The sequence below is a fragment of the Ictalurus punctatus genome, chromosome 3 (assembly GCF_001660625.3).
Source record: "Ictalurus punctatus breed USDA103 chromosome 3, Coco_2.0, whole genome shotgun sequence".
NCBI classification, from domain to species: Eukaryota; Metazoa; Chordata; class Actinopteri; order Siluriformes; family Ictaluridae; genus Ictalurus; species Ictalurus punctatus.
In genome coordinates, this window is record NC_030418.2 from 29,006,038 (window position 1) to 29,031,657 (window position 25,620).

Here is a 25,620-nt window from a genome sequence, read left to right on the forward strand (position 1 = left end):
ACCGATATCCCCTGGGTGCCAGATTTTATACCAAAAAAAAAAAAACCTAGACCTTTGCTGACACCTTGTGGTGATATTATGACCACCAATGGTGCTCGAAAATTTGTGAAACCTTTAGAATTTTCTATATATCTTCATAAATATGACCTAAAACATTAGATTTTCACAAATGTCCTACAAGATCATAAAGAGAAGCCATTTAAACAAACGAGACAAAAATCTTATACTTGGTCATTTATTTATTGAGGAAAATGATCCAATTTTACATATCTGTGAATGGCAAAAGTATGTTAACCTCTTGGATTAGCAGTTTAATTTGAAGGTGAAATTAGAGTCAGGTGTTTTCAATCGATGTGACGACAATCAGGTGTGAGTTAGCACCTTGTTTTATTTAAAGAACAGGGAGATATCAAAGTCTGATCTTCACATGTTTGTGGAAGTGTATCATGACATGAACTTAGGAGATTTCTGAGGACCTCAGGCTTTTCAGGCTGGAAAAGGTTACAAAACCATCTCTAAAGAGTTTTGACTCCACCAATCCACAGTCAGACAGATTGTGTAGAAATTATTACCTTCCCATGGAGTGATCAACCAACGATCACTCTAAGAGCAAGATGTGTAATAATCCACGAGGTCAAAAAGGAACTCAGTGTAACTTCAAAGCAACTAAAAAGGCCTCTGTCACATTGGCGAATGTTAATGTTCATGAGTCCACCATCAGGCGAACACTGAACAACAATGGTGTGCATGGCAGGGTTGCAAGGAGCAAGCCACTGATTTAGAAAAAGAACATTGCTGCCTGTCTGAAGTTTGTTCAGATCATGTGGACAAGCCAGAAGGCTATTGGGAAAATATTTTGGGATAAATGAGAACAAAATAGAATTTTTTGTTTTAATGAGAAGGGCTATGTTTGAAGAAAGGAAAACACTGCATTCCAGCATAAGAACCTTATCCAATCTGTGAAATGTGATGGTGGTAGTATCATGGTTTGGGCCTGTTTTGCTGCGTTGGGGCAGGACGGCTTGTCATCACTGATGGAACAATGAATTCTGAATTACACCAGTGAATTCTTATGGGAAATGTCAGGACATCTGTCCATGAACTGAATCTCAAGAGAAAGTAGGTCATGCAGCAAGACAATGACCCTAAGCACACAAGTTGTTCTACAAAAGAATGGTTAAAGAAGAATAAAGTTAATGTTTTGGAATGGCCAAGTCAAAGTCCTGACCTTAATTCAATAGAAATGTTGTGGAAGGACCTGAAGCAAGCAGTTCATGTGAAGAAACTCACCAACATCCCAGAGTTGAAGCTGTTCTGTACTGAGGAATTGGCAAAAATTTCTCCAAGCCGATGTGCAGGACTGATCAACAGTTACTGGATATGTTTAGTTGCAGTTATTGCTGCACAAGGGGGTCACACCAGATACTGAAAGCAAAGGTTCACATACTTTTGCCACTCACAGATATGTAATATTGGATCATTTTCCTCAATAAATAAATGACCATGTATAATATTTTTGTCTGATTTGTTTAATTGGGTTCTCTTTATCTACTTTTAAGACTTCTTGAAAATCTGATGATGTTTTAGGTTATAATTAGGCAGAAATATAGAAAATTCTAAAGGTTTCACAAACTTTCAAGCACCACTGTATGTGACTAGAAGTATGATAAATGAAACACACAAGCTATACAGCAACATTTTAATAAACACTGTGCAAATATCTAAAACAACTAACAAACATATACGTATATATTTGCATATACTCAATGCAGGGCATAGAAGTTGTAACAATTGGACTAACAAAATAATTCTCATGGCAGTACATTTGCATTTTCACATAAGTCTCAGAGACTAGACCAAAAAGACCTAACCTCAATTATTGTAATTAGATGCAAAGCAGACCTCAGCTATAGAGGTTAAACACAAAGTGATCCTAAATGCCTGAGACCTCAGATACAGGGATTAGATTCGATGTAAAACTTAACAGAGCTTAAATAGACCTTATCTTGAGAGATTAGACCAAACATAATCCCCAGTGACTGTGATTAGAACCAATGGAAAATTTGATTAAAAATTAGATCCAATGTAGACCCTAGTTACAGATTTAGGACCCAACATAGACCTCAGATATGGAAATTTGACCCAACATAGAGCCCAGGTACAGCTAAGACCCATTGTAGAGCTCAAAGACAGATAGAGGTCAAATACATATTAGACCCAATGTAAAACTCAGCAACAGATTAGACCCAATATAGAGCTCAGGTACATATTAGACCCAATGTAGATCTCAGATAGAGAAGTACAAATTAGACCCAATGCAGTGCTCAAAGACAAATTAGACCCAACAGAGCTCAACAGCAGGTTAGACCCATCATAGAATTCAGATACAGTTTAGATTTGGCCCGTCATAGAGATAGCTGAGATATAGATTATACTCAATATAAACTCAGATACAGATTAGACCCTATGCAGGTCTGAGAAACAGATATGGGCTAAATGTATTCAGATAACTGCATACAATGCTACAGTTACATATTTTGCTAAATATGACACTGAAAGCCCCCATTTTACACACTGTAAAGTCACATAACCTCTCAAACATTTACTGCAATACTGTTTGCTGCAGAAAAGAAAAAAAAGAAAAAAATTTGGTTAGTCAAGCTTCCTAAAGCAGAGAAATACTGAGTTGTAGGGTTCAGAATAACATTTTTACAATTTAACATGTCTTAAGAATTGGTTGAGAAAGATCATAGCAATGCATGTTTATTTATATTATTACTGTATTAGACCCAATGTATTGTTGTATTAGATCTAATTTTCAGATCAGACCCAAAGTAGACCCAAATTGGTTACAGATTTGAAACCTAATGTAGAGCTCTGTTCCAGAGATTATATCCAAAATAGGGCTTTGTCACAGAGATCAGACAAAAGTAGACCTCAGCTGACAGAAGTTAGACCCAATGTTGAGTAGAATTGTAAAGAGTAAACCTAAAGTTTTTAGTGCTTAAAGACTTTTGGTTAATAAATGGAATTGTTAACTCCTCAAATGGAAAAATGTATTGTACATAAGTTGTACACTGAATCAGAGGAAACAGATTTTCACACCGTAACTTAATTATTCCAGTCCATTTGCAATTGTAGGTCATGTGTTTTGATGAAAAACAGATTCCCAGAACCACTGGTTTGAGTCGAATGAAAATCCAAGGTTCCATTAAATAGGTTTTGGCATGATGTGCCTGCACATAAAAAGTCTGCATGACAAAACAAATATATATATTTTACCCCAGCCAAGCAATGGTCTAGCTAAAGTGTTAGCTAAACTAAAGTGTTAGACTTTAATAAACAATACATTATAGCCCCACTTTATCTTAAGAATGGGATGAAAACTATATATTTCAAATCTTCCTGACAATAATTGAAACCTAAGGTGCATTAATTTGAATACAGGAGGCAGTTATGGGAATAAGGGGCATTGTGAAGTTGCTAATAGTTCCTGAGAAGCCAGGTGGGAGGAGACATCCCTAGTTGACTAAAGTAAGCCCACCACCAAGGCTTCTCACTTCTCTCCTCTCCATTCTCTCCATGGTCTGGCTCATTGTGCTGCTCAAATGCGTTAAAAGGGTCGAAGCGCTCATAATTATCCAGCTCAGGGATGGATAAGTAGTCGTGGTCAGGTTCTACTGGCTCCTTTCTAAGCACAAAGTCCACACGGCCCATCTTCTGCATGGTGTGAGGCAGCTTGACGCGCTTCACCACTTTAGAGTAGCCAGGAGCTGTGGCACTTACAATGTGGACACCCGGAATCAGCAGTCTCCAATAGTCACCATCTTCAGCTACGGAGAAGAACCGATCAAGCAAAGGATAAATGGGGTACATATTCTTATTCAACCGGGTATTTTTATTTTTACTGCTTTTAATTTCTTTACTTATTCATGGATGTGTTTTAATTTATTTGTACATTTCAGTGCTTTTTGAAATGACAGCACTTTTACCAACATATGTTATCTCTAAATGTGCTATATAAATAAATATGGCTTGACCCAAAGTCACTTAAGGGCAGTGTTTTTTAATGCTACATGACCCCTACATAAACACTTCATGACAACTGATATAATCTACATATACATTAGTAAAGGCTATCAGATGTCATTAAAAAGACAACTTCATGTCATGTTGAGTCAAGCGACATTATTGTTGACATAAGATTGTGCTATGACACTTTCCAAGCTGACTTATGTTTGTGATGTGCAGTGACAATGTAACTCTGTCATTATGGTGCCATGTCATTGCCATAAGTTTAAGTTATAAAATTCTTATAAATAGTAAAAATCAAAGTCAAAGTCCAAGTGAAACTGTATTTAGTTAATAGTTTAGTTAAGAGCTACAAAAATATACAATTCTGTAATGACATTTGTCACTGCAGAGTTGTATACTTTTTGTGGTCAGATCAGTCTCAAGTATATAACTCTGTCATTGTGGTGATACAACAAAATATATGAAACAATATGACAAATATGATAAATATGACAAAATGTGATATACAAAAGTGTTATTGTGATATGAGCTTAGCTTTGAATATCTCTCTTTAATTCACCCTTCATTTTCCTTCTGTTGTCATTACCTGTAGTGATGTCATGCCGTATCCCTCTAACTGATATGATGGCACCTTTAATTCCATTCCCATCTCTGTCTTTCACAATACCCTTTATTCCTCTGTGGACCTGCATTACCACATCAAAAAAGTTTTAGTGTTAGATAATAATCCCATAAAAGCCTACATATTGTTCAGATACAAGAATGTTTTTATAATGATGATATTATTAAAATATCAGCATAAAATGAGAGAAACGTAATTTTATTAAAAAAAATAAATAAATAAAATAAAAAAAAGTCTGTCTTTGTGTAATGAAAGTAATGGTTTGCTTATGTTGCCATCTTGTGGTTTTATTTGCACTCTACATGAATTTGTAATAATTCGCCCTGCAAAAATTTATGATGAATTAAAACAATACGAGTGTCAATAGGCAGGAGTCCATGGTGATCTGCAGGTATTTACAGTCTACACTGCCAAAGAGATGATTTGTTCTCGGACCCAGAAATACAGTACATAGTTCCTTAGAGTTTCCCTGCTTGTTTCCTTAACAGACATGTTCTCAGCCTTTAGCTGGGCCTGGTAAAATGTTTATTGATCTAATATACTATAGGCACCTTTCTTTATTCCTTTTCTATCAATATCAATTTTTATGACACAAAAATGCACACTGTTAATTCAGATAGCATTAATTAGGCCTGGCTAGTTGTGTGACACTAACAATTTCAAGGCATTGCCTCATTAATTTATTAATCTGTATCAACACCATTAATATATCAATAAAGAAGCAGAGGGTAAACTCACAGACTCCATGAAACTGAGCAGAGCCTCCTTGTTCCTGCGCCACTCTGGGTAAAGTTCTTCCTCTGCAGGGAACTTATCACAGCCGAGTTCCACCGTCAGTTCCAAACAATTACTGTGCAGGTAGTTAAAGTCTGACATGCCTAACACACATACACAGATTGTACTTAAGGAATAGAACACTTGGGGACATGCTGTTATAGGAAAATAATCAATGACAGGGTGTTGTGATGCGGCCTCTTACCACCCCAAAGTTACAGTATGAGAGGTGCATACACAAGATCTACATATGATTAACCAGGCTTTAAGGTTGTCCACTCCAAAAACCCTTTCCATTTTCTAATCTTTGCAGTGTATCTTACAACAGAAATCAGAGAAACACTGCCTGCACTTACACTTTGCCTTTTTTTTTTTTTTTTGCAGAAATGTATTAGATTTTATTCTGATTACTTGATCTAAAAACAGATCTCACTCCATAAACCCTGGTGTAAAAACCATGACCATTAACTGTCCCTCTGCTTCTCCTCCACTACTGAAAACATTCATAGAGCAGGCATGGAGCAAAGTGATTCCTGACCCAGTAGGCCTCTATTAGCGCTTGTTAGAGTTCCCATTTTTGACTAGCAAGTTGTTTCCATGATTACACAACATCTGGAAAGGTAAGCAAATTGACAGAACATCAGTTTATTATCTGTCAAAAAAGCATTTTTTTTAATTGTTGGTTACTTAAAACAGATAAGCAGTATTTCAAAGGAATTTAAAACGGATGGAGTTATGAATGAGGACTAATGAAGATCGATGAGTGAAGATTAATATTTGTTGGTTGTTATAAATGCCCCTATGGATGAGTTGCCACTGATCTGCATCCTACATTCTTTGCTTTGTTTTACCTCCAGCAAAGCTGTACCACAGAGCTCCATTGATGATGCCTCCTCTGCTGGCAAATGAGCCTCCACATCTCTGTGTCTCATTGCTGGCCATTGTCTCATGAGCATCTGCATAGGTCCTGGCCAATTGCTTAAATATCTACACACACAAAAAAAACTCATTGTGATCTTCAAAATTAATGAAACTGTGGGAAATGCACCATAAATAAGTGTTGTTTGGGGGAGGGGGGGGGGGGGTTAAATAATAATAATAATAAACAACCCAAACCTGCTCATCAGGTGTGGGTGAGAAAATTTTTTCCTCCTGGGGGTGTCTGGAGAAGTCAAAGGGATATGAGATGACGAGCTCCCCCCCGTGTAGACTGGCAGAGATAACAAATGGAATGGACCTGATCCATTTCATCACAGCATAGGTTTCTGGAGCTACCTGGCAAAGAAAGAAAGTGCTTAGTTAAATCAGGATATACTTGTCAATTATTCAATCTACTAGCTCACAAACAATAAGCAAAGTCTACATGAGTTAGGTAAAGTGTGTTAGAGCAGGTAAAATACTGAACTGGTGTTTAACAGTAGCACTTCACTTTAGGGCTAAGAGGGCAGATAAGGCAGTTAAATCTTATGTCTAATATGTTAATGAGAATTAGCATAATGTTCAGTGTGCTTTACTCAATTTCAAAACAGCTTTACTCTGGCATTGTTTTGAAATCAGTGTAAAAATCAATGAGACATCAAGTAATTACTACTCCATAAGCACCTTATTCAACCAGTAGGAGTCGGGGATGGGGAGGTGGTCGGTGCGGAATCGGATGAAGCGTCGTCGGTTGTAGTAAATGGAGGTCAGGTCAGGGAAGTTGCGATTCAGGTCGATGTTCTGAGCATTGGCTCTGCCACTGACCCAACCATTATACAAGTGACCCTAAACCATTCCACACACAATCCAGACAAAAAGATTAGGACAATATTTTATTACTGAATGCAGACAGCGCCCTCAACTCAATGACATGAAGAGTAATTGTGCAACTGTAAAAAGTGGGGAGAACTCTGGCGGTTTCTGATTTGTTTTAGATAGCCACGCCCACCACTAAAGATTCTTGGATAGCAACAGTTGAGTTTTAGGAAGGAGAAGGGGAGGTTTGGGGTGAAGAATATTCATCTCTAGTGGAGAGAGAGAAGGGAATTTATAGGAAGTTAACTAGGATGAAGGTGAGGCTTCACGTATGGTCTTTCTCCCAAATTTCATAACTCTATTAAAGATTTCAGAGAAAGTCCTTGCACATTTTAGCAGAGAATGTGTTTGATATTCATAATGTGTTTTTATTCATTTGACTAGCTGACAGTAATTTGGATATTGGTAATAGGGCTAACTGCATTTTTATGTGTCACAAACTCTGTAACATGCAAGAAGAATTTCTGCCAGAGCAAGCAGGATACAAGGCTCGTAGTGAGTGAATGAGGAAAAAAGAGAGGCAAAATCAGACCGAACATTAACATGCTCATAAAACAGACTTGAACATGCTCACGAAATTGGGCTTCTGAGAAGCAGACACAAGATAAAACATGAAAAAGACAGAAAATGCGAACAGATCAACACGGTTTAGCCATTTCCTTGTGCCAATGACAACTGTTTTCATTACCCATGCAACAGCTTTTTCATTACCCAAGAATTTTGGGCCGTGATTTGATTTAATTCCAAGCCATTGGTGTAATGTCTGCTTAAGTCTTATCACAATGCAAGCTAATCTAAAAACATCATTAATAAGAAATGAAGCAGACTTTGTTACTTCTGGCTGGTAAATATAAATAAAGCAAAGTTACTCCTGTATGTCCAAATTTTAACTAAGCATTGTAAGGTCAGACAAATTAGTGAAAATCCAATATTTAACATGCATGTACTAGCTTGCAGATTACACAGTACATTAATTTACTGTATTATTATGTTTTGCATATCCTTATGGCTCTTAACCAAAAGCCGTGCTGATCATTTCAGTGACTGAGAAACTCATGCTGAGGACTAATCTGAGTGTTATATAGCAATGGAAATAAAGTAGAAATATCCATTAGTTAGTCAAAGGCTCCCTTTACCAGTGGTCCACTCTCCTGCACTATTTCACCCCCTGTAGAGGGGTATCCATCTATTTGTTTTGCATTCGTCTGCTCTGAAACACTATAAACACTATAAGCATGTTTATTCAATGCTTCAGGTCTACAAGTCCACAAACTAACTTTACTTGAGCGAATTAAGTACTGGTAGAGCCCCTAAAAGATGGGATTCCCCAAAAGGCAAATGTCATGGTTAAAATAATTATTGAAAGCAGTATTGTGCTTTTGGTTGGTGCATTACCTCGTTGAGCGCTTCAAAATATAAACAGGTTGATGGAAACACAATGATAAATATTGTATTTGGCCAGCCTAGTCAGAAATTTAGCTTCAGACTGTCTACAGTTTACAAAATAGTCAAATCAGGCCCCTGCGCTTCTGAGGACCTCGTCTGGTGCAGGGAGTGTAGAGATTGTGGACAGTATGCCCAAAAAAATGACAGGCAGGCACTAGCTGGGTCGCGGCTTACACAGACGGATATTTACTTCTGGGTTGGCGTTTTCAGGGTCGTTGCTATCGGCTACCTCAGAGGCGGCAATCTCATAGCCGTCTGGGTTCATGGAGGGCAGCAGGTGGATGCGTGTGTTGTTGATAAGGTTCTGGACGCGCTCATTTCCCAGCAGGTACTCAGAGCACAGGTACTGAGCCAGGTAGATGAGCAGCTGCCGGCCCAAAACTTCGTTCCCATGCATGTTCCCGATCAACTTAATCTCCGGCTCCACTACAGGATAATGCAGATAACAAGAAGAAGCCAGTAAATATTCTATTCAGACTGTTTGTAATTTGTCATTTAAAACATGCTCCTGTACATGAAATGAACATGAAAAATATTAATATATTAATTACATATGATTGATTTCTAAAATGCATACTACAAGACAGTAAAGTAAAAAAACAATAAAGTAAAAATGATTTTCTAATATGTGCTCAATTCTGCTTCTCTAATAAACATTTTAAAATACATTTTAACATCATCTGAATTACAGAGGTGATTCAGACTAACAATGAAAAGTGTTTAAAATGATAGTTTTTTTTAAATATTATTATTATTTGACTTTCAGTTGTCATGTTCTCTTTCTTTCTACAATTTCAAGCATGGCCATCTGTATGTTCATTTACCTAAATATTGTTTATATTGCTAGTAACTGAGATAAAGAGAAGATATAGTATATTGGTATTAGAAATAACTGTAAAGTTGTAAAAAATAAGAAATGGATATTGGATCAGTGAGAGATTCACTGTTAATAGCACGCACAAATTGGGGTTAATTTGTGTTAGGCTTTTGTAGGATAAATAAATCGTTTAATAGCTAAGCAGAGTCATTTTGGCGAGACATAGTAGGGTACTATATAACAAAGGACGGTGGATGCATGAGAGAAACATTTTGTGCGTGTGTGGTGCTTTGCCTTTAAGGCCAGAAGGGGGCAGGCCCGAACATGAAACTTATCCCTGCTTCCTCAAAGCAATGCAAAGCTTTCAGCTTGTACTGAGAAGAGGAAAAGGTTGGTTGTGCTCACATAGCTCATGTTGTCCAGGATTACTGGAGAACTCAATGACCAGCAGGTCCTTGCCTTCCACACTACGGCCGATGCTGTAGGTTCGGGAAATCTGAGGACATTTGGCTGCCGTTTTCTTCAAGATGCTGAACATTTGTGCATTAGTGTGGTATGTGAACTGAAGAACGGTAGCCTGACCCCCATCTGAGATGCCAGAGAGGGCAACATCTTGCCTGGCTGGGAGAAGAGAGAAAGTCTAAGCAAGTGACAAAGAAAATAAGATAAAATGTCTGACATAAGGCTCACACAGGCCTTGCAGTCCCTGCATGAGGTCACAAGCTTGTGCTATAGCAGTTCCATTCATATTCTGAGGTTTCTTTCATTAAACATAGCTGTGTTTATCTAGGCTTTTCCACTGCAAAAGAGCTGGTTCTCACCAAAATAAGCATTCTCAAAGCCACAAGTGCAAATACAACTTGGAAACTTCTCCAGAGTTGTTACTATTTTTACATCATGCATTAGGAAACCCCTCAGGTCAAATTACATAATTATTCAGCTCTCATATCATGGGTTTGCTGTAAAAAATGTTTGCTTGTTTTGTGACATCTTTAAAATGTGACAAAATCTGTATATCTGGTTGACCTCTGAATAAACGCACGTGAGTGAGAGAACTGTTTATAGCTGTAATAATGCAAGTGATAAGAGGAACTTGTTTTGTTGATGTTACACAACATTAAAAATAAAAAAATGACTGATCAAAAATGTAATTTTTGCCAAATTGCTGTGGGATAAAAGGAATTAAACACTTCGGGATGTGCCGTTATTGGAAAAGAATCCATTTCGGGGTGATATACTCAGCACACCAGACTTTTTTTGATTAGTTTCCCATAAAAGCACATTTGATTTTATTCCTAACATTAACGGTATGACTTATCATATCACCATATCAGTGTATTTTCTCCAGTTTCCTAATCATTACCTCTGAGCTCAAGTAGCGGGTCGTGGCAGCCCTCTTCCTCAGCTGCAAAGAAACGATCACAGTCCAAGAAGTAGGGCCAGGCCATGCGGATGGCATCGAAGGCATGCACGCAGTTCTTCTTCACTGCCTCACATGAGCTGCGGCAAGGCTTGACTCTGGCATTATTCCGACATCGTGGAGCCAGCACAGAGCATCCAAGTAGGCGTAGCTCGGACAAGCACTCGCCCCCCAGCAGGCCGTGCAGCACATTAAGCAGCAGATACTCAGTGCTCTGCTCGGCCTCCTGTCGCGACTGCTGCCCAATGAGGTTGGGGAAGACAACATGCCTATATGGCACGTCCTGGCAGTAGCTAAGCACCATGTCTGTGCACTGCACTAAGGACAAGACACACAGTGAAATATGGACTTGGAATGAGTTACAGTGCTTTGAAAAACTATTTGCCCCATCCTGATTCTGTTTTTGTGTACATCTCATACTAAATTGTTTCAGAAATTAAAACTAAATCTAACATAAAACAAAGCCAACCTGAGTAAACACAAAATGCAGTTTCTAAATGATAATGATTACTGAAGCAAAAACTTTACCCAATACCAACTGGGCCTGTGTGAAAATGTTTTTGCCTCTGAGGTTACTAATTCCCCAAATCTATGAAACTGCATTCATAATGGGGTTCAGCTGGACTAGACACAACCAGGCCTGATTACTGCAAACCCTGTTCAATCAAATCTACACTTACAGGGAACTTTTTCAACTGCATGAAGTTGGTTAAAAGGTCTTACCCAGTAATACACAGTACCAAAATTTAAAGAAATTACAGAAGTTATGAGAAAGAAGGTGATTGAAATATCAGTCTGGGAAGGGTTACAAAGCTATTTCAAAGGCTCTGGGACTTCAACTGTGAGAGCCATTATCTCCAAATGGAAAAACCCGGCATATTAGTGACCTTCCCAGAAGTAGCCAACCTTCCAAAATTCCTCGAAGAGCACAGCAACTGTTCATCCAGGAAGTCACAAAAGAGCCACGGACAACATCAAAGGACCTACAGGCCTCTCTTGCATCAATAAAGGTCACTGTTCATGACTCCATTATCAGACAGACACTGGGCAAAAATGGCATCCATGGAGGAGTGGTGAGGTGAAAACCACTGCTAACCCAGAAGAACATTAAGGCTCATCTGAATTTTGCCAAAACACACCTTGATGATCCTCAAACCTTTTGGGAGAATGTTCTGTGGATTGATGAATCGAAAGTGGAACTGTTTGGAAGACAAGAGTCCCGTTACATCTGGCATAAACCAAACACAGAATTCCACAAAAAGAACATCATACCTACAGTGAAGCATGGTGGTGGAAGTGTGATGGTGTGGGGATGCTTTGCTGCTTCAGGACCTGGACAACTTGCAATAATTGAGGGAAACATGAATTCTGCTCTCTGCCAGAAAATCCTAAAGGAGAATGTCCGGTCTTCAGTCCGTAAGTTGAAACTCTGGCACAACTGGATTATGCAGCAAGACAATGAGCCAAAGCGTAGGAGTAAATCCTAGTCCTAGAAGTAAGTGAAAGACTGATCTCCAGTTATCAGAAGCATTTGGTTGCAGTTATTGCCAGTAAAGGTGGCACAACCAGATTTTAGGTTTAAGGGGGCAATTGGTTTTCCACATGGGTGATAGGTGTTGGATCTTTTTTGTTTTGTTTTGTTTCAATAAAAAAAACTATATTGTGTGTTAACTCAGGTTGCCTTTGTTTTATGTTGTATTTTGTTTGAAGATCTAAATTGGTAAAGCTATACGGGCATTGATAATGTCTTAGGTATTTAATTTTTTTATGTAGTACAATTAAAACAAGGTAACATAAAATCAAATGCATCGATAGTAATGCAACAGTTGTTTTAGCTCCTGAGTGGTGCAGCAGAAAAGCATTTGCCCTATCATCAAGGGATTGTGAGTTTGAATCTTGACGAAGCCACAGCCATCCGTGGCCGGGAGCCAAGGAAGCAAAATTGGCTGTGCTGTCTGGGAGGGAGGGATTGCATGCACATGTCTGTGAGATAATGTATGCAGAAGAGGGCAAACAGCACCCTCCAAGTGTGTTACACTGTTCTGTAATGCAGCATGAACAACAGTTTGAAACATTGTAGTTGGCTGGCTTCGCGTGTCTTGGGGGAATCATGTGTTAGCCCTCACCCAGTACAGTTGGTAGTTCAGGGGAGAGATGACTTGTGGGTAGGAATTGGCAGGTGACCAAATTGGTGAGAAAATGGGGGGGTAAATTTTATTATTTATTTTAAATGAAATGTTTAACATTAGGTTTAATTGTGCCTTTTCCTGAAACTCATGAAATGCATCAGGCTGTTTAATAATTCCACTGAAACTAGTAGCTTATCTGTTTATTGCTTGATTCATCTGAAAACTCCCAGGGGTCACACAAGAGGTTATTATTGGGCCATAAATTGACTTGATACTATACCTGTCATTATGCCAATCACAGTCATTTTGATGAGGGTACTATATAAGATTTAATACTATATTCATCCTTTTTTATACCACTTATCCTACAGGGTCGTGGGGAACTTGGAGCCTTTCCCAGGGAGCATCGGGCACAAGGCGGGGTACACCATGGACAGGGTGCCAATCCATCGCAGGGCACAATCACACACCCATTCAGACAATATGGACACTTTGGACATGCCAATCAGCCTACCATGCATGTCTTTGGACTGGGGGAGGAAACCAGAGTACCTGAAGGAAACCCCCGCAGCATGGGGAGAACATACAAACTCTGCACACACATATCTGAGGCGGGAATCGAACCCCCAACCCTGGCGGTGTGAGATTTAATAATATATCATATGTAAATGTTTGACATTTTCAGCTTTTGTAAACAGCCCAAATGTGTTTAGTTATAATTGTAAAAATTATTACGTTCACTTGCCTTTTTTTCAACTATTATGACTATTATTCATTCATTCATCTTCAGTTATTATTTTATACTGGTCAAGGTTGTGGTGGATCCACAGCCTACCCTGGTAGCAAGGTGGACAGTGGGAGGAAACTGGAAAACTGCTAGGAAACCCATGCAAACACGGGGAGAACAAGCAAAATTCTACACAAACCTGAGCTCAGGATCAAACCTTGGACCCTTCAGACATGAGGCAGCAGTGCTACCCACTGCACCACTTGCTTACTTTACTTCAAAAGATTCAAAATTCAAGATTTTTATTTGTCACACAGGGTCCTAAGGGCTCTGTATGGTGGACCTACTGTATCTGTGTTGAGAGTCTGACTGCCTTAGGGAAGAAGTTCCTGGAGTGTTTTCCTTCACTTGATGGTACTTGTGTTCTATCCATCTACCTGTCTGTATATCTGTCTGTCTTTGTTTCTATTTATCTACCCCATTGTAGCCAAGAATGATGCTAGTGTATATGAAAACTCCTGAGCACATAAACAAATTACTGTTTCAGACAAATGGATATGACTTTCTAATGTGAAAGGTATTTCAATATATCATGTAATTCATAACACAAATTTAAATGGATCAGCTCTTGCTAGAACTGGGAGGTTTGAGCAACCCTGAGCCCCCTCCCTGGCTTGTCTTACCATTAACCTGGCAAACCGAAATCACCCTTAGGCCCACAGTTATCTCTAATCTCTCTCACACACACACTCACACTCACTCACTCACACTTTCTCATTAGACATTTTCTAATGTCTTCTGCCTTATAGCTTCCAGGTAAAAAGCCATGACCTCCATTTAACCCTGTACAGAAATCATGTGTTCCAAATAATCACAACTGGACATTTATAATAAAGTAAATTCAGTTTTCACAGAACTAACAAACTATATTTGATATTGTCAATCGGGGTATATTGCTTACTTTTCTCTTTTACTGCTTCCTTGCATCTTCCTGTAAAACACAGAGAAAATCAATGTTAGGGAAAGTGAACTTTGGAAAGCTCACATGTACACTGTTATGAATGTTGTGTTGAGCACTGTTTTTCAGATATGCCAACAGTGGTTGTGTCTCCAATAATGTTTTTAAAGTTTAAAATTTACTGCAGAACAGCCAGGTTTGTACAATTACTCTGCAAAAAAATCGAGTTCATCCTAATACACAGTTACAGCTTCTACGGTGCATTCAGTGGCTCAGGTGGTAGAGCGGGTGGTCCACTAATCATAGGGTTGGTGGTTTGATTCCCGTCCCATGTGACTCCACATGGCGAGAGTGTCCTTGGGCAAGATGCTGAACCCCAAGTTGCTCCCAATGGCAAGTTAGTACCTTGTATGGCAGCTCTGCTACCACTGGTGTGTGGATGGGTGAATGAGACACAGTGTAAAGTACTTTATTTACAGCAGAATGGACAAAGTGCATGCATTTTTATTTTTCCCATGATGTGAGATCACAACTTCATGGCAATGGTGGCTTGGCAGTTAAGGTTCTGGGTTACTGATCGGAAGGTCAGGGGTTCAAGCACTGCCAAACTTCCACTGTTGGGCCCTTGAGCAAGACCCTTAACTCTCTTTGCTCCAGGGGTACCATATCCTGGCTGACCCTGTGCTCTGACCCCAACCTCCTAACATGCTGGGATATGCAAAGAAAAAGAATTTCACTGTGCTGTATATGTGACCAATAAAGACTTTATCATTATTTTTATCATTATTTACTTGAGATAATAAAAGTTTTTTTTCAAACAGAATAACTAATTAAAGTGGTGGTTTACTGTGCAAGTAGGTAATTTACAGGAAAAAACTTCCTGAAGGCTATCTGTTAAGTAAAGAATAAAACACCTGGGTATTTATCAACAATTATTTATTATTTTCCAATGACAGCACATCCTGAAGTGTTTTATTAATCTTATACAATGTCAGGTTACCATATCATTTCTTATACAACATAATGTTTTTATTATTTGAGAACAACACAGAATTTAATTATTCATTCATAGTTATGTTTAATGTTATGGAATGTCCACTCAAACACATACATTTCTGTTATCACTTATGCTATAGCGGCTATAAACTGTTTATTCCCTCACCAGTCTCGCTTCATTTTGTGCTTAAGTTACTAAGACAAAAGAGTGCAGTTTATTGAGGAGCTGAGACGCTGTACACAGAAGACTTTCCTGTGTTGCAAAACTTAAAAATACAGTTAAAATTCTAAATAAATATCTCACTGAAGAAAACGTGCATGTTTTATATGTATATATATATATATATATATATATATATATATATATATATATATATATATATATATATATATATATATATCTGTTTATGTGGACTGTCTGCCATACAAGTTGCTATGTAAGTTATGATAATGAAAATGTATTAAAAGTAATGCATTCTTATAATCCTGTTATTTGCCTTGCGCCCAGAATTATTGTCCGAGCTGCTGTTATAGAAAATGAATCAACACCTGAACAGAGTTGAGAATTCAACAGCGCTGTGGTAGGCTATAAATGTATTTTACAATCCGAATCATTCTGTTCGTTATACTAAACCAGGTAAAGGGGCAGCAAAAATGAGACATGCACGAGCTTTCCAGACTTTGAAAATATTTTTAGAAGCCACGCCCCTACGAATTACTGGATTGAACTCTTTGCATTGTTTTCACACTGTAGCTTTTGAACCGACTTTACGCCATCCGGGTACTTTCCGTTTACTACTTGATGACTGCTATGGTTTAGGACACACTAAATTTTATGTGCACCCTATAATTTTACCATTGCTGAGAGTAGAAACATGCCATGCGCTGTGTAAAACTGGATGAAACAAGAACTGGCCTGTAAAGTCAGTCGTCAAGTAATTTTGGAATAAAGGCACCCGAAGCAAAGGGCAAGCTTAAGCTCCAGCCTGACCACACACATCATTTAAAGGCACACACCGCTATTTAAGGTAGAAGGTAGAACGACGGAAGTGTTTAGTACTATTATTCGCGTCTTATACATCACCTAAAGCTTGATCTCCAGGTTCGCAGGAGCGCGGCGGCGCGCACGAGGACGCGGCGAGGACGCAGAGGAACACGGTGACGCGCAGCATGCTGGACCCGCAGTGATGTGGCTGTCTGTGTGGAGACTTGTCTTTCTCTCAAGGCCCTTGGTTTTAGGGGCGCGTCCTCATCCCCGCACAGCCACAGAAACCCATCCGATCAAATTACAGCCTCCAGATTCTCCTCCTTCCCCGGCCTCCCACGCTGCTCTGCTCTACTCAATGCTTTCAGCTGCACATTTATGCAGACTAATTGCACAGCAGCTGGAAGGTCGTGTTTATACACGGGGCATGACTTGAGAGAAGGAAGACTATTATATATAAAAAAAATAAATAAATAAAAAAAAGGTACGAATTATAAAAAATTTAAGCTTATTTTTGTAGACTACACATGGGCTTGTCAAACTTTTTGCAGAGAGGGACTTCTTTAACTGCAAGAATAATAACTTCCACTCACCTCCTCAGTAAAACATTGTTTTTACATAAAGTGTAATAATCCAATCATGCAAATATTTGGCTCATTATTTAAATGTGTACAATCATAATTTGGATGTTTATTGGAATCATAAACCTTTCTGCTCTTGAGAGAGCACAGTAGGTAAGTCCAACTACAAGTCCATGAGTTACTGAGGTTGAGATTAACCCTGTTCACTTCATTTGGCAAGTCAAACAGGCTAATAATTATAAGAAGTAAATAATAAATCTATTGACTTAAATAAATATAATCACAGACCCTATGCTTCCCATCTTGAGAACCACTGGCCTATACCTATCATTTATTATTAAAATAACTATTCCACAAAGATATACAGTATATAGCATAGTATAAAACATAGGTGTATAGTCAGTATGTCTTTCTCTTAGGAAAAGATCAATGGAATCATTTGTCTAATTACATTTCATGATCAGGTTGTGCATAAACTACTTTAATTAAGTTCAAGCATCTAGTGTTTGTTAGATGGACAATGTTTTACACTGCGTTTTGTACACTTTAGTGCCTTTAATACTTATCAGTTCTTGTCCTCATTAGTAAACATCATTTTTCCATGACAACTCTTTTTACACCACTTACATCACATCCGTCACTAGTATTTTTCTCAAAGTGATTTCTAATTAATGCATTATACAAACATATTAGATCCTGGTTAAATTATAGCATTGGAAAGACCAGGTGATGTTTTTCCAATCTTCAACTGTCCAGGTGACTCTGTGTTCACTGCAGTTTCGGATTCTGAGAGGCTTTTCTGCTCATTACAGTTGTAAAGCGTGGTTATTTGAGTTACTATAGACTTCCTGTCAGCTCAAACCAGTCTGGCTCATTCTTTGTAAACCATAGAGATGGTTGTGCATGAACATCCCAGGAAATCAGCAATTTCTGAAACGCTCAAACTAGTCCAACAACCACACCATGGTCAAAGTCACAGAGACAACATTTTTTCCCCATTCTGATGTTTGATATAAAGGTTAACTGAAGCTCTTGCTTTGTATCTGTATGTTTTTGTGCATGTTTTTGTTAAGTTATGTGCTGCTGCCATAGGTGTTTCTATTAAAGTGGTTGGTGACTGTATGGATATGATTACTGAAAGGTTATGAGTTTAAATCTCAGGGTTCTCAGAGAGTGACTGTTGGGCTATTGGGTAAAGCTCTTAACCCTCACATGCTTAGTTCTGTGCTTGGATTGGATACTTGTTAATCACTTTGGATAAAAGTGTCTGCCAAATAAAAATACATTTCAGGCTGGAGTCCAGATGAACAAGATAAGTATCTACATAATATTTGCAGTATGCATAGTCCTCTTTACACTTTATTGGCATATTGAAATTATTTGTATTACTATATACACGCATACACCATATGGCAGTGTTTTATTTTTCAGCACATACTCTATAACATTCAGGAAGTATGGCCAGTCTGATGATTGAGTGAAGTCCTCTATAGCAGCATGTTTGTGTCAGAGGTAAGTAATAGCCAATTTGTGTACTGAATTGAGTGAAATGTAAAGGCTCAATAAATAAAACTCTTCTCTAATAACTTCATAATCCAATCTAAATCATAGTTTGAACACACACAAAATGGAGCTTTGGTTTGTGATTGAAAGCAGGAGCTAGGAAGTCTTTTCCCCATGTACAGATAGGAAGAAGAAGAAGAAGAAGTGGGATGATGGTGATGATGATGATCATGGTGATGGTGGTAATGTTAGCAGCACCATTAATACAACTTGCAGAGATTGTGGTCATTATGGCTAAGATTACAGTCATGTGTCTGTGCAAGAAGAACAAATGCTGGCCACTAGCACAAAATGGCCTCACTGGTTCATATTAATACCGATGATTGATTCTTACATGTGTTTCAGCCTGTTAAATCGTACCTAGTATATTACAGTTATGCTCTCCTCATGTATGGAGCACCTAATAAAATAAAACACATCTTCATCAAAATTCATTTTGTAGAAAGAGACAATGTTTGTGTTAACAATTAAAGGAATTCTCTTTTATCTATCTATAGAGACGTTAATGTATGTGCCATAACCACAAATAATGATTTTCACATTTCCCATGCTGACATGGAAACTCAGCTTAAAACACACCTATAATAGAAATGTAAGAGCAGGTGTTATGTAAAGAGTAAAACACTTTGGGGCAGGCTTTTCTAGGAAAATAATCAATGATGTGGTGGTGTGATGCGGCCCGATGTAAGTTATTGCTACCGCCTCACAGTTAATTATTTTCCTAAACCAGCATGATGTGAAGTGTTTTCTTTTTCTTATACCACAGCAAGATGCTAGCGATTATCATTTTAATCTATTACTGAACAACATGTTGTGCTTTTTATAGAAACAACTTCCTGTTATCAGTTATGTTATAGCAACTACCAATATTCCCTCATCAGCCTCTCTTTTTTCTCTCTTAAAGTTAATAAGATTGTAAAAAAATGCAGCTTTTCATGTTACAGAGAAACTACAAAGTCACAGGTTTATATTAGATATTATCAGATTTGAGAATTCAACAGGGATGGGGTATAAGGTATTTGGTAAATATTAGTGCAGAACATTTGTTCTGTTGGTAAAGTTTTTTAATTTGTATCATTTGTTGTTTCAGAGATCGGACTACTTTTTCAAAGGAAAGAATTTATGCATTCTTTCCTTTCAGTTTCCTTCTGAATTTTCCTTTGAATTACCAACACATAAACACAGTGCCTTGCTTTCATCCGGATCGCTCATGAATACCACAAAACCTTTTGACAAGCATAAGTAACCACTTAGGTTTTTGATGGGGCATTGTTTATGTGTTTATATTTGATGTTTACATGCAGGTTAAAGGGTAAAGTGTGTCAGTCCAGTTTTTTTCTTTCTCTGCCAAGTGTGAGCATTCAGTTTGCCCTCTGTACACTGCTGTCGTTTTCTGTATATGAGGTACTGTTGTGGTCAGAGGAGGAGGACTGTTTGCATCCCGTAAGCATTTTAGTCATTCCAGTGATTGCCTTTCTGTATTCTTGTTGTAGCAAGGAATAGACAAAAGGGTCCACTGCAGCCTTTCTGTACACCAGGCATTTAGTGATGACCCCCCAGAGTGGGTTGGTCTGCAGTGAGGGAATCAGTTCTGGCAGTCTGGAGGAGAGAGCGAGAGCGAGAGACAGAGAGCGAGAGAGAGAGAGAGAGAGAGAGAGAGAGAGAGAGAGAGAGAGAGAGAGATGAATCTTACTTTAGAGGTCCTATGAATTATATACTTTAGTACTGACACTGATGCATTTTATTTGCAATTTGTACCACAGAACTTTTGAGATTTTTTAAAAACTAATATAAACAAATACATTCATTTTTAACATAATTTCTAACAACTCATTCACATGGACTTGTATAGTGGACACTCCACATAAATTTTATTTTTTATTTTTTCATTCCTGATACGCTTTTTGTAAGGGAGTCTTCAGTGTCAGCACTTTGTAACAGTCAGAGCTATAATTTATAATCAGTTTTCTGACACTGGGATGGAAGGCTGCATTAAATCTGTTTCACAGACGTCCCACAACATTAAATGTAACTATAAATGGATAAAAAGTATGATATTCTTTAATTTAAAAAAAAAAAATTAAAAATTACAAAAATCCAAGGATTTGGCAGATTGCTGTGGTATAAATGGGATAAAACACTTCAGGATGTGCAGTTATAGAACAATAGTCAACTCACCATCCTATCTTTGAGAATTGTCCTATAACAGTACATCCCCAGCTCTTTTATTCTGTATATAAGCCGCAAGTTTAACAATTTATTGCAGGTGCCAGTTAATTTTTTTCTGTGGTATATTGTTCGCAGGTAAACCAATACTGAAAACTGCCAATGGATTTTTAATTCCCCCGTGCCCCTCCCCCCAACACACACACATACACACAATCTACTTATTACACAATTACATATTACAGATTACTTATTACACATCTAAGTACTTATTTCTATTCTAGCCATGTACAGTAAATGTACAGTATACTGTATAGTGGGACACAATTATAGATCCTCCAGGATCACAGGGCACAATGCAGACAATAAAACATAGAACTATGATATTTTGTTCCCTAATACAAATTAAATAAAACAAAAGGAGCAACAATATTGTGATTCATTGTGTGTAAAAATATTCTTTTGCAGATGTATCCTTACTTTCATCTGCAAAAGTTTAACTACAAATCATTTCAAATGTTTTATGGCTACTTGTACTTTTTTCGTTACAACTAGGTCAATAAACCATCATTATTAGGAAAATCACTGTATGTTCTAATCTGTAATTATATGTCTTATTATTGCCCAGGTGACACCAACATGACTTTACTAATGCACATTTGAACTTTGATGAATAAATTATTACAAATAATTGTAGTTGCTGGGCATTTCTCATCACTGCCAATCATTTTCCATGTAAATATGCTCTGTATCTCTTCAGAACAAGCTAAGGCACAGTTCCCATAAAGTAATGTTACAACCCAGTGCTAAAGTTCTATATTAATATGACACAGTTAATCACAGGGATTACTGCGTTACGCAATGCTCCAATGGCACAGAACAGCACACATGCAGGGATATTAGAAGCAGCTGATCTATCCACTATTTAATCCTTTATGTTAGTACACCAGGTGGTGATTTGAACCCATGATCTGGCAGCTACAAACGATAATCAGGTTACATCATTCAATTGGTTTCTTTCAGGATCCCATAACAGCCACCTCTTTTAATATCCAGTGTAAATGCACACTCAACAGGCTACTAAACTAGAGAAAAAAATAAAGAAAAGAAAAAAAACTACAGAAGTTATTTTATACCTTGTTATGACATAGGGAATGAAGCAGAACACAAAAGAGCCAATAAATATGCAGACTTTCTGGGTAGCCCTCCGTCTCCTTCTTTTCTGCTCCATTAAGCAGCTTTGTTTAACTATGTTGGGTTAAAAAGTTCACATCATAAACCACATAGTTACAAGCAGCATAATGATCAGAACATCAAATCTGTTTCTATAGAAAATGGTTCTTATGTGAAAAATCTCAAAATAATGCTTGAGGGAAGCAAAAATAGGAAATCTAAATGGCATGAGTTATTGTTCCTATATTGTCTATTTTAACATATACTGTACTGTATAGGAGCATTTTGTGATTATACAGTTAATTATACAATGGTTCTGATACAATGTACAATTTATCAGAGCCACAGCACCGCCACTGGCAATAACATTTGTGTGCTGAATCATTTGTGTGAGAGTAATAACAACTGGTGCTGATGTGAGTGTAGCTTGGTTAGATCACAGCAGCGTTTTTTGTTTGTTTCTTTCTTTCTTTTTGTTTTGTTTTTTTACTGCTGGTTTGAGAAACCCAGGCTGAGTTCATCAAGCGTAAATACCCAGCCAAATAAAAGTAAACAAAAAGGAAAAAATCTCAGGGTGCTCTTTTATTTCTGGCTGAAGCCACTTCTGCACATTTGATCTAGGTATGACTTCAAACTCATCAAGTAGGAACTTCCAAAGAGGGCCTCAAGGCAGTATAAGTCCTAAGAGCGAGAGATGCGTAATTAGATTTGATTCCGCCTTTGGAGTTGCTTTGGCTGAAAGTGACGCAGAGGACGAGCAGCGTGAGCGCGAGACTCGCGCAGTGAAACACCATGGAGAAGACGGCGAACCCGGTTTCCATCCGCTGCAGGTGCACGCGTCTGTCCACGAGAAAAGCGCGGGCACCGTGGACAACGCTAGAGAGTGCACCCACGCATATGCCAGCGTCACGGCCGCGTGCTTGTATCTCATACTGCTTGAGTCGGTAAGCGGAAATGCAACGGCCGCCCACCGGTCCACACCAAGGGCAGCCGTGCTCAGCATAGGGTTTGTAGTCCAAAAAGTGTCCGTAAAGCTCGCTACACGGCAAAGCGAGTCCCCGAAAGGTCTCTGGTTCTTGGAGAGCTCGAGCCGCGTTGAGGGCACATTGCGCACGGTGGACAGGATGTTGCACATGGACAGGTTGAGGATGAAAAGTCCGGGAGCTTCGGGAGAAACACTGCTGCAAGAGCGAGTTGGATGAGAGAGAAACGACGGCTACCGAGGCAAGCAGGCATTCAAGCAGCAGCGCGTGCCATAAACCCATGATTTAGCTCGTGCTTAACGGCGGTTCTTTACGCGCTCGTGGGTGTCCGGTGGACGCGTCGTCTCTTTCCATCAGCGTGCATTTTGCGTTATGAAAAATATGAGTGCGGGAACAGTCAAGGAGCGCTGTCCAGTGTGCTGATCCCAGGTCATTAATCTCCTGAAATTCATTTTAGGCTACACTATCACAGTACAGAGTTTTACAGATTATCCTTATAGCCCGATTTGTGACATGTGACGTTTGAATGCGTAATCTAGACATAGTGTTTACAAAGTGGACAAACGAAGTTGTACATCAATTGTATTCAGTGTGCATCAGTGTATCTTTAATATGCATCTTGCACCCAGGAACGTGAATATTGTATATCTTTAAAATAATAATAATAATAATAATAATAATAATAATAATAATAATAATAATACAAAATTGAACTTTATGACCACTAGTGTACCCTTAAAGCTTTACTCTGAAAGCTCATTAAAGTAACAGCAGTGGTACAAATGGTGTAGCCTTGGTACCACCCCAGTGACAAGAAAAACTTAAGTTCGGTACTTTTGTAGTATTTATTGGCTTTGCTTAACAGTCCCAACAAAGGATAGTACATATACTGTTTACAGATTTAATCACCTCTTTTTAATGGTCTGTCTCTTTGCAAAAAAAAAAAAAAAAAAAAGATTACAGTGAGTGTTAACTATTAATATATTATTCATAGGACCTCTAAATATCTCTCTCTCTCTCTCTCTCTCTCTCTCTCTCTCTCTCTCTCTCTCTCTCTCTCTCTCCACAATTTACGATGACCTAGTTGACATGACTATCATCTTTTCCAAAGCATAGAAGATTAGCCATTTGGTTTTTAGCATATAAAAAAAAGAATGTTCGTATGGTTAAAGAGAAGAAATGGTCATTCTAAAAAAATTAAAATAATTGGCCAAGTTTCAAACATGGGTCTCACATAAAAAATAAATAAATAAATAAATAAATAAAAAAGGAATTTCATCATCATGGTTATCTAGAGCTCTTTGGCCTGCATTTTACTTTGACATTGATTTATAAATTTAATCAGTTGCCTTCTTTCTATGTGTTTTTTCCATAGCACATTATTTTTCAGTGGTTGAGATAATTTACATAGCTGATAAAGAACATTGTTGACCCAGAATGATGGGAGTCCAGTGTGTGGATGGGTGTTTGTACAGTATATAACCTGTCATTAAAAACCCTACATGTATAACTTTCTCTGCATGTAAATATAGATGTCTGTATGGTTTTGGTATTGTTCTGAAATAAAATGTCATACACATACACATAAACACACACTTATACCATAGTGATATACAGCGGAAAAAACATTCATGGAACTTCTTAAGAGTACAATATATTGTTTTCTTACACTTGTGTATGTTATATATATATATATATATATATATATATATATATATATATATATATATATATATATATATATATATATATATATATATATATATATATACATTTTGCCTTTTAATACATCTATTTCCATTTCTATGACATCTATTTTTAGGCTACATATGTTGTAAAACAGCTCTCCATTCATTCCAGCTTCCTTGCTGGACATTCAGCTATGCAACCATGTACATTGACTGTATGGTTATTTGAGGGTTAAGCATCGAAAACCTCTTCAGAGTGTAGGAAAAGTGTTCTGTAGCAATGAAGGAAGGGATCCCCAGAGGATGTTATGTAGCAACATGCTAGAGGCACAGGCACTTAAGACATTAATAAATGAATGGTTAGTGTATGTATTACATAACCATATAGACATTAGCCTGGAGTACACTGCTCTGCCTGTGGTGACTGAGTGCATTAAAACACACATCAGGGTGTCACAATAAGCATCATATTCAGATACCTTTGTCCCTCATCTCTTTAAAGATATATGGAAAAAAAAAAACTTGTCATTAATCTCATTAGTCATAAATATGCTGTGACCTGTAGTACTCTATTTATTTGTTTTTCAATATGACTAAATTGCCCTACTTGCTTAACTTAAACCTCATAAAAAAGAAATGTTTAAAATTAATTAAATAAAACATTTACACACAAAATGTCTCATCACAACACTTAAGTTGCTTTATTATTATTATTATAATTATTATTAGTAGTAGTAGTAGTAGTAGTAGTATTGCAGGGAAA

At 37.9% G+C, this 25,620-nt stretch overlaps 2 protein-coding genes across 3 annotated transcripts; both read right to left on the reverse strand.

Annotated features, from left to right (window-relative positions):
• Nucleotides 1-1,685: 1,685 nt before the first annotated feature.
• On the reverse strand, nucleotides 1,686-17,038 carry cpz (carboxypeptidase Z). 2 transcript variants are annotated; one of them, XM_017465028.3, is made up of 11 exons: nucleotides 16,803-17,038; nucleotides 14,726-14,755; nucleotides 10,852-11,226; nucleotides 9,894-10,109; nucleotides 8,901-9,097; nucleotides 7,034-7,195; nucleotides 6,548-6,706; nucleotides 6,283-6,418; nucleotides 5,396-5,535; nucleotides 4,622-4,721; nucleotides 1,686-3,833 (listed from the first exon to the last, which is right to left on the reverse strand). In XM_017465028.3, the coding sequence occupies exons 1-11, from the start codon at nucleotides 16,888-16,890 to the stop codon at nucleotides 3,484-3,486; spliced, it is 1,953 nt and encodes a 650-aa protein (XP_017320517.1). In that variant the 5' UTR covers nucleotides 16,891-17,038; the 3' UTR covers nucleotides 1,686-3,483. The 2 variants fall into 2 exon arrangements, with proteins under 2 accessions (XP_017320517.1, XP_017320516.1); XM_017465027.3 differs by having other exon boundaries at nucleotides 8,862-9,097; nucleotides 16,803-17,035.
• Nucleotides 17,039-22,161: 5,123 nt separating this feature from the next.
• Nucleotides 22,162-23,898, reverse strand: gpr78a (G protein-coupled receptor 78a). The gene is given in 3 exon segments (XM_053679857.1): nucleotides 22,162-22,997; nucleotides 23,000-23,349; nucleotides 23,351-23,898. Coding segments are annotated over 3 exon segments (624 nt in total). The 5' UTR covers nucleotides 23,452-23,898; the 3' UTR covers nucleotides 22,162-22,824.
• Between the last annotated feature and the right edge of the window lie 1,722 nt (nucleotides 23,899-25,620).

Excerpts from the sequence above, each read along its gene's own strand:
- cpz (XM_017465027.3), bottom strand. The coding sequence starts at position 16,890 with ATGCTGCGCGTCACCGTGTTCCTCTGCGTCCTCGCCGCGTCCTCGTGC. Across the intron at positions 9,098-9,893 it reads TCCTGGACAACATGAGCTAT|TGGAGCCGGAGATTAAGTTG; the intron begins GTGAGCACAACC and ends ATTATCCTGTAG. Across the intron at positions 5,536-6,282 it reads GTGGTACAGCTTTGCTGGAG|GCATGTCAGACTTTAACTAC; the intron begins GTAAAACAAAGC and ends TATGTGTGTTAG.